Source organism: Polistes canadensis, unplaced genomic scaffold (assembly GCF_001313835.1).
Source record: "Polistes canadensis isolate GaletaPanama2010 unplaced genomic scaffold, ASM131383v1 scaffold_20, whole genome shotgun sequence".
Taxonomy (NCBI): Eukaryota; Metazoa; Arthropoda; class Insecta; order Hymenoptera; family Vespidae; genus Polistes; species Polistes canadensis.
The window spans coordinates 227,181-237,189 of NW_014569567.1; the positions used below are offsets into that span (position 1 = coordinate 227,181).

General features: G+C 32.5%; 1 protein-coding gene across 5 annotated transcripts in view; it reads left to right on the forward strand.

Annotated features, from left to right (window-relative positions):
- Nucleotides 1–10,009, forward strand: part of LOC106793907 (protein scalloped) — a 166,045-nt gene that overhangs the window by 78,599 nt on the left and 77,437 nt on the right. For 4 of the 5 annotated variants that reach the window (XM_014761190.1, XM_014761195.1, XM_014761193.1 and 1 more), the window contains exon 2: nt 2,209–2,289. The exons of the other annotated variant lie outside the window; for it this stretch is intronic. In XM_014761190.1, the coding sequence (XP_014616676.1) occupies nt 2,253–2,289 (37 nt within the window). In that variant the 5' untranslated portion in view covers nt 2,209–2,252. The remainder of the gene's footprint in view (nt 1–2,208; nt 2,290–10,009) is intronic. 5 annotated transcript variants of the gene reach the window in all.

Genomic DNA, 10,009 nt, shown 5'->3' on the forward strand with positions numbered 1-10,009 from the left:
ACGTTCACTAAGCGTCCTGAATTTTAATTTACGAGCACGAAAATTGATTCACGCCCAAGTTTTTTCATCTGCGCGACTTAATGCCTTTGAAAAAAATTAAAAGATTGATTAGACCATGGATTCATTTACTTATACACACACACACACACGTTGGACATACTCATTTATAAGACTAAACGAATGCACACGTGCACTCACATGCGTGTAAACGCACGGCTGCACACACACCTATAAATTTGTATATTAATATGACGAGTATATTAAATGTATTAAAACAACATCGATTTCTTAAAACTTATGTAACAACGAGACGATTACGTAGGGGACACTCGTCCGTGTTCTTTGATAGTGTGTTTGTGTATGTGTGTTAGTAAGACAGTGGTTTAACGGGTAATTCAATCATTCCATTCTCGAGAAAGGAAGGGGGGTAAAACATAAATCGGTTCGATAATAAATTCAGAGACGTTTCTCTCTCTCTCTCTCTCTCTCTCTCTCTTTTTCTCTTTCACTTTTATTATTTTGTTATTTTATATTTTTTTAACTGCTGACAGAATTCGTGCCTGGATTTGCGAACGTAGCACGCACGGACTTAAACTCTCCTCTCGTATTTTCGGATACGAAGGACATTCGTAAGATCTAAATTTAAGCAGAGTAGTTCTCCTCCCTTAGTATCGCGTCTTTTCGTTCTTTATATCTGATTTAAACAAACTCTCTCTCTCTCTCTTTCTTTCTTTCTTTCTTTCTGTCTTTCACTTTTTAAAAATTGTTTTGTTAGTTGTGCTCGATTAATACTCGTTGATTTATTAGACGCATTTATTAGCTATATTATAACACAATGTATTTTTATTTCTAATAAACGATCTTCTTCTGTGTTTGCATTGTCATTGGGGGGAAGAAAAAAAAACATAAACTTGTTTTACACTTTGAACGATGAGACTGAGAGAGAAGTGATAAATAAAATTCAATGATTGTAGAAAATACGTGAATTGTGTTTTATCGAAATGATTTGAACATTCATTTTCGTATAAATGATATGCTTTACGAATAGAGATATTAAATCTTTGTAAAATAGGATAAACAATAGCTTGAAATCATAGATATTTGTTAAATATTGTGTTATTTATTTAAATAAAAATATAAAAATACAAAATTTGCTCGTAGTAACGGGATGAAAAATTAACGTCGTAATGGTATCGTAGAAGTGTAGAATAAAGTTGAATATAGTTAGTAATATGTTTAAGGAAGAATTGTTATGTAATTTTTGATCGAAAGGAGGAAGGATTGAATCGAATCAAAAAGTGGGGCTGACTCTCTTGTTACCATTACATTTTGCTCGTCATCTCCACGCTTTCCGAAGACGCCGACGAGCGTAACCACGAAAGAAGAATCGTAATAAGAATCCCTATTCGTTCATTCGTTCGTTTGTTCATATATATATATATATATGTGTGTGTATACGTAGTCTTCTTTGTAGATTATCGTCATCATCCCCACATGCTTACTGAAAACATGCCGATTTCACTGCGTAACAGAAACTCGTATTCGCGTGAAAGTCAGGACGTCCGGTATTTTGCGAGCAGAACGAAAGAAAAACCACCTTTGCTCTTGCTACGTATTTAACGATTACGTTATTACCAACCTATATTAAGTGAAATATTTTGACCGATTTCTTTTTTTTTTTTTTTATTCATTTGCCTTATCTCTCTCTCTCTCTCTCTTTCAGCTTTGTTTTATAATAATTTATATTTTATGACGAAGCAAACATAAAAGAAACTAATATAATGTAATATCTATTAATTGTTTATATTGCAATGACTGAATAATAAGCTATTTGTTTCGTATTTTTATATGTTAGTTTTTTCTTGTCAATATGATTATTATAAATAATTCGTCGGTATTTGAATTAAATTAATTAACACATCTCGGTGGTTAATATTTAATGATATTTTATTACGAATATTGATCGATGAAAAGTGTTTTAATGTAATTAATAAATAGCAATCATTTTTTGTTACATTCAAACGATATTATTAATCGCCATATTAATATAATTCATTTAATTTTGTATTTATTTAAATGTATATAAAATTGCGTGTGTATGATAACACGCGAAGTAATAAGGGTGTGTTCACACACGTAGATAAATATTATTATTAATAATTATAATTTGTGATTTATATATACCTACGATAAATGTCTGCATTATAGGTGCATCCACGTCGCCGTCATCCTGACCTGCCCGAGAAATCCTCATGAAAGACTGGGATCTCAATACTCAGAATAGCATCGGTATTGTAGACACATTTCTTTTTTTATTTTTTCCTATCCAAATAGCGCGAGTCGATATTAGAAATTATCTCGCGCTTCCTATTCTATTTTGCTTCCTTTATTACTTCGAGTTTATATAATTAATCACATTACCAAAGGTTTCATTAAATTCTGGTGGTGGGAGAAAGGTGTAAGGATGAATTAGCATGATGAACACGCATTGGCTTTATTATTATTATTATTATTATTATTAATATTATTATTTTACATATTTTATATTTATTTATATTTATCTATTTCTTTTTTATGAAATTGAATGAATTTATAGGCACAATCTAATTAAATATATATACACACACAATTATTAACCTTGTTGTTCAAAAACACGTGGATACTTTAACAAATAATAAATCAATAATTTTGTTTAATTCGATAAATCAACTGTTGAAAGAAAAAGTCTCTCTAAAGTATATCAAATAATTCAATTTAATGATAAAACAACTATTATATACAATGTATAGAACGATATGAAATTTTTCCACGAACTCATTCGGTACGTTCATTATATTTCATCTTTGACCACCGATGAACGATCATAATCCTAAAAGTACTCATCAACCGATCAATCCTTCCGCGAAATATCGAGACTACGCATGGACGAAGGAGAAATGAGTGAGTGAGTGAGTGAGTGAGGAGGAGGGAGGGGGGAGGAGGAGGAAAAGGTGTATGGGTGGGGGCGGGAGGGAGGTAGGAGGAGGAAAATGTCGAGATCTCGTTGAACGAGAATCCCTTTCGTAGAATCCACGAAGAGAGTCGTTCTTTCGAGGCCGCAACCGCGAATTACATCGCAATTTCCCGAAATTGCGCAATCCGCGCGGGCTAATGGCCGCCGCTACCAACGGTTGCCCTCCGGCATAGTAGTTGGTGGTAGTGGTGGTGGTGGTGGTGGTAGCAATGGTGGTGGGAGAACGACGACGAGTCCTGAAGCTTGCTTTCGAAGATTGGTGGGGGAAGATTGAGCGAAAGAGTGGGGGTGGCGGGCGGTAGAAAGAGAGTGATCATTAATTAAGCAAAATCATAAACTCTTGCGAGTCGCTCGCACCACTTGCTGCTGCTTGCTTATCCACCGGTTCCTGCATTCAAGAAAAATTCTATCCAAATCGTTTATCCCGTTCCGTTACTTTCACGAATGGCAAGCGAGATATTTTAAGCTCCTTATTTTACCTCCTTCTCTTCCAATTTTTTTTTGTTTTTTTTTAAGTCATAAGAGGAAAAGATAGAGAGAGAGAGAGACAATTACAGATATGTATTTGTTATCTTTAGTTAAATGTTGATTAATTAAATGGCAAATGTAATTTTCATCTTATTCAGATTTCTCTTGTAACTTTTAACTTTCGTATTTTTGAAGTCTGTTGAAATTTTGGATTTTTAATGGGCTACGCGCCAAATGACATAAGAACGATGAAGTAATAAGTCAAAAATTGTACTAACGTATTTTCTGTGTTATTATTATTATATATATATGCTATATTTACTAAATATTATATTATATTACATAGAAAGAATATGATTTGTCGTCAAAAATATATAACGTACTCATCTATTTTGTTTTGTTATTTTTTTGTTTTTTTTTTAATATATACAAATAATAATTTCAATTTACAAAGATATTCAATTACGAAAAAGTATACGTCTTATTTATAATCGTGGACTCGTTAAATAAGTAATGTTTGAATTGCTAATTGTGAAAAAATACTTTAGTATATGAATACTGAAATATAAACTGTTTAAAAATTCTGACATTATACTTATTAGACAATCTAATTTTATGCACTTGCATGTAACGCGTTATTTTCCAGTCTTCTTCGTATATCAATCAAATTGAACAGTCATTTACTAACGGCGTTGTATAATTTCGTTCCTGCTCGATTTACTCAAATCTTCTGTTTCTTCTTCTTCTTCTTATTTCCTTCGTTCGATTACAAGTAAGGTGTCGAAAATAGAAAGCCATTAAGACGAATCCCTCGATAGCTCAATCCAAATTCATGCAACACCATCCGTCAGTGTGGATGGAACAAATCGTGCCATCGTTCCATTTTATTCTTACCATACTCTCTTCCGACAAAGTTTCATGAATAATTTATACGATAAAAGAAAACGTCATCTCGTCTCTCCATTAATTTTCCTTGTAAGTTAAGCGCTCTCTCTCTCTCTTTCTTTCCCTCTCTAATGTCGTTTATCATTTTTCATATCTAATTGCTTTAATTTCATTGATTTAAACCTTTTGATCTCTTTCGTCGATAATTTTCAAACTGAAACAAACTAAAGAAATAAAGAAAGATGATAAATACTCGTTTATTTTATTTTTCTTTTATTTTTGATTTAATAATACATTCGTTACAAATTCATTATTCGATAATAAATAATTCTATCATTAAAAATCAATATTATTCATAATTCATAAATATCAACGTATTTCTAATATATATATATTTAACATTTACTCTAATTAAATAATTCTTTAACAAATAACAAAATTCTTTAAATCCCTCCTTACACACATAATAATACATAAACGAATAAATAACATCGATCTGTTTGATTTTTATTAAAAAATACAAACGATATAACGTGTGTGGGTTGACGATTAGGCGTGGCACTTTTGCTTTATACGAGATAAGCAAAATAATAATAATAATAATAATAATAATAAATTCGCATTGTCGTGCATCTAAGCATCCAGAGGAGTATTCCAGCTACGAACTAATAAGAATTTATTTGCGATTCCTAGAGTTCTCCTCTTGAAGCTCGTCAACGACCACGTCGAAGACATGCTGGAAAGACGGTAGTGAAGGGGTGGGGGAGGGTTAGGAGGGATTAGGAGGGAGTTGAGGGGGGTGTTACTATGGCGGGAGTCACGGAGATAGAAAAGACCCTCTTTTTTCTTCTTTTAATTTCTCTCTTTCTCTCTCTCACTCTCCCGTTATATATATATACACACACACACAAATGTATATAAATATGAATGTGTGTGTGTATTTGTGCTCGCGCGCGTGTCGCAATGTCCCTTAACGACTGACGGCTGCTGGAGAACCGGTCGACCTCGATAGACCGTCGTCGTTGTCGTCGTTGTTGTTGGGGTCTCAGCTCAACTCCGTTCTACCTACTCAACTTTGCGGATCACCTATGTATTTTCGATACATATGTATATATATGTGTTGTTATTATTATTATTGTTATTATTATTATTATTATTATTATTATTATTATGTAGACACTTTGGATGGTGGATTTTGCACAATCGGCAATATGCCGTTTGTGTAACTCTGTGTGTATAATGTGTGTGTGTATGTATGTGGAATAGTAAATTCGAACCCGGTACTTAGATATATATGTATGTATGTATACTTATTTATCTCGTTGGAAAAGATATTATATTATCGTTAGGTTATTATTATTATTATTATTAATATTATTATCTTGAGGATTCGTTTGAATTTGCGAATTCGTCGATTTATCTTTTAGTAAATATTACTTACAATTAAATATATGTAATTGTTCTTTTTATTTTTATTTCATTTATAATATATATTTTTTGTTAATAAGGATTTTAATATATCGGAAAAGGTATTATTATTATTATTTTTTTTTTTAATAATATTATCGTTGCCCGGAAGATTTGAGTTGTTTGTTAAATTAATCGAAAAATCTTGTATAATAATTTTTTATTCGAATTTTCTTTTTTTGAGAAAGTTATCGTATATTATTTTCATATAATTAAAAAACAAAATCACTAATATACTTCTACTATATACTATATATATATATATATATATTTCTAGGTATCGATATTTTATTATACAGAATAACATTATCGATAAGAAGAATCACTTGGTTTTGATATAAAAAAAAAAAAAAAGAAAAGAAAAAAGAAAAAGCGATTAAATCGGAAAGATCAAAAGGATGATTCGTTTTCTTTGATGTATAAGTCATCGGACGTGAAAGAAAGAAAGAACGAAAGGATTCGAATTGAAAAGGGTAAAAGTAAGAATAACGAGCGAGACCTCCCGGGGTGGAAAATCAAGGCGATCGCGTCGGATAGTCACGCGAGAAACGAAGTGGTTTACGCAACAAGAAAAGCACTACTTTACTCTCTCACTCTCTCTCTCTCTCTCTCTCTCTCTCTCTCTCTCTCTCTCTCTCTCTCTCTCTCTCTCTCTCTCTCTCTCTCTCTCTCTCTCTCTCTCTCACTTTTTCTTTCTCTTTCTCTTGGTTGCAACCCATGGCCTCTCACGGTTCTCCATCGGACGGACATCACAGCAGTTTTCTCTTGCGTCCATTTTGCTCGTGTACTCGTTGCTGTTGCTGCTGTTCTTATACGCAACTTGTATATCCATGTATTCTATGTGTATGTGTGAATGTATGTGTGTGTTGTATAAATGAGGAGGTCTTGCGGCGAATACAAGCGTGGACTTTCGATATACGAACGATGGATCGATTTACTCGGGCTCCTTCGTCGCGTGTTTCACAATGACACCTTATATCCCATTTAGAATTTAAAGAGAGAGAGATAAAGATAAAGGTAAAGATAGATAGATAAATAAAGAAAGAAAGAAAGAATGGAAGAAAAGATCGGTTGGAAATAGTCTTTCGCTGACCATTGAAAATAAAAAATAAATATTCTTATCTCCCATTGACTTTTATTTATTATATTGATGATGATTACGTTCCAAGCGATTATTAAATATCATTTCTACTATACGATCTTCATTTTCGTTTGTGGTTATCTTATATCGTTACGCGAAGGATAGATATTATTTCATTCTCAAATATATATATATATATATATAGATTCATATTTAATTTAATCCATTATTCAATGTGTTAATATTTATTATAAGTAGTAATTATGGGATCATCGGTATATATGATATTTTTACGCGACATCAGTAAATAATTTTAAACGATATTTGATATATGATCTTAAATTGGGTACATAAACTATGAAAAGGATATAATACGAGCATAAGAATAATGTTGAAATTTTTAAAAAAACGCGTCATTATTGAATTAGTTAATAATTGATATACCAATTATGGATCATACGAAGATCGGTAATATTAGATTTTTACGTGATATCAACAAATGATATGGTAACGTTTCTCCGATAATATATTTCCTCGAAGAGTACATACATATATCCTATATCATTATTTAATCTGTTAATATTTATTATATCTCATCATTATTGAATTAATTAATAATTGAAATAACAATTATAAATCGTACCAACATCGAATTATATTAGATTTTTATGTGATATCAAGAAATGATATGGAAACGTTTAACCAATATGATATATATCCTTGAGGTACATGTATCCCCTATATATCGTTGTTACCAATTCTTATGTTAGCAAGCAGCTAACATAAGAAGAATTATTGCGCACGCGCAAACCCGGTGCAACGTTGTGGAAAATCCGGTCGAACCGGACGATCGGTACGGACGACGGTATGCGTTCCTCGTCGTCGTCATCGTCCTGAATCCTAAGATCAAAGGCTCGCGAAAGCTTGACAAAGAAACCGATCGGTAAATAAGACGACGAGGAAGGGTGGGAGGGAGGGGGAATGAGGTTTGGGGGTAGGAGAAACAAATAAGAAAAAGAAAACTGTCCTATCCCTTTTTCTCTCTCTCTTTTACAATTGGTGAGAAGGTGTGTGTGTGTGTGTGTGTGTGTGTGTGTGTGTGTGTGTGTGTGTGTGTGTGTACCACCGGTCGTTAGGACGATCGAGCTTCGAGATGGCAAAAAGGGAAAGTCGTTTGTTTGCTCTGACTCTTAATGGCTGTCTTCGAACGAGTTCGTAATTGGTGCGACTCGTCGTCCCTTTTCTCTCTTTCTCTCTCTCTCTGTCTCTTTCTCTCTTTCTTATTTTCTTTATACGTCGTTTGACTCTTTCCACAATGCCGTTCTATTTTTCTCCCCTGTACCTCCTCCACCTCTTAAATGGTTTTACTTCTTAAACTCTTGTATTATACGTGTGTACACTTCATATTTTATATATTACTAATTATTCTAATTTCATATTTTCTTCTATATTATATATATATAGATACAAATTATTATTTAATATCTTACAAACTTATATATCGATCATTTATTTATTAAAATGTTAATAGAGAAAAAATCATTTCAAGAAATAATATAAAAGGAATGAGAAAAATTTCAATAAGAAGATATGTAAATAGAGAGAAGTCATAGGCCGATGTATCGATTGATAAACATAACAGTTATTTATTTTCCTTGTTCCTTCCTTCGCGAAAGCTTGATAACGATAAAGGACGTCAGATATTTGTATTTTGAATTATGTCAGTATACGTGCAACGCGACGTATGGTAAGACGTTAATTTATAGTATTCTCCCAGTTTGTAATCAAAGTCTTCCTCTCTGTAACTGGTTTGCAACCAAATCGTAAGGTAATGTTCAAAACGTCTAATACGATTATCCTTAAAATATATTTTCTCCTTTTCTCTTATTTCTATTCTTTTATATTTATTTCTTTAATCTTTTTCTTAATAATATATAAGATAGTATTATCAGATTTGTTTGAAAATAAAAAATAGAACAAGAGAGTAAGAGGATCTTCTAAACCTATGATAGGAAGTTATATTATTTAAAAAAAAAAAAGAAAATAAAATAATAACAAAAAATAATAATGTACCTTTTATCCGTTGGTTGTACCTTATCGTAAACTCGCTTACACGAAAGTGAAAGTAAGCAATGTATATATATACACATATATATATATATAAACACACATACCGTGATTACTATTGCCATAATTCATTTTCTTCTTGTCCAAGTTATATCGGAATAAATCACTTAGGAAGTTAAGTTAGATGATTTTTAGTTAGAAAAGACACGTCCGCGTAGTGATTATTTGTCGATTTAGTTGATAGTTGGGATATACAGTAAGTAGCGTGTTGTTTCTGTTAGATCAACGTTGGGGGGATAACTTTCTTCGTTCGTATGTTCGTTGAAGTGGCATAAGTGGGTATTATAGAACAGGATGTTCTCTCTCTATATCTTTCTCTCTCTCTCTCTCTATCTATCTATTTATCTCTCTCTCATATACTCTTATACTTTAGCTATAGCTAAGAACGGAAATTGCAGCAAGAACGTGCATGCAGCACGGTGCTTTAACACAGCACGTGTACGAGTCGCGAACGCGAATTGTGATCGTGGTTAATGGAAATCATTCCGATGTGGGCAAGTGGGCCGTAAATTTAGCGAGCCGCGGGTCTCGCCAATTCATTGAGCTACTACTACTCGCTTCGAGGCTCAGGATGAATGGAAAAGAAGAAGGAAGGGAGGATGAGAAAACACAAAGAGCCGTCCCTTCCGCTTGCTCGACGACCCTTGTCCATGGTTTCGATTCGATTCGAAAGAGAGAGAGAGTGTGTGTGTGTATGTGTATGTGTACGTGTGTGTACTTCTTTGAATACTGATCGTCGCTTTTAAATGAATTCCCTACGATGGACAATGCACTTCGATAGATATATCAATCATTTTTTTTTGTGCTTTATTATTATATTTTTTTTAAGAGATAAATATAATATTTTTATCATATAAATTATATCATTTTTTTTTTAGTAGCCTAATAAATGAGATTTGTGATAATTAATATCGTTTGCTTATTTCTACGTAAAGATAGTGCATAATTAAATTATATTACTTTATATA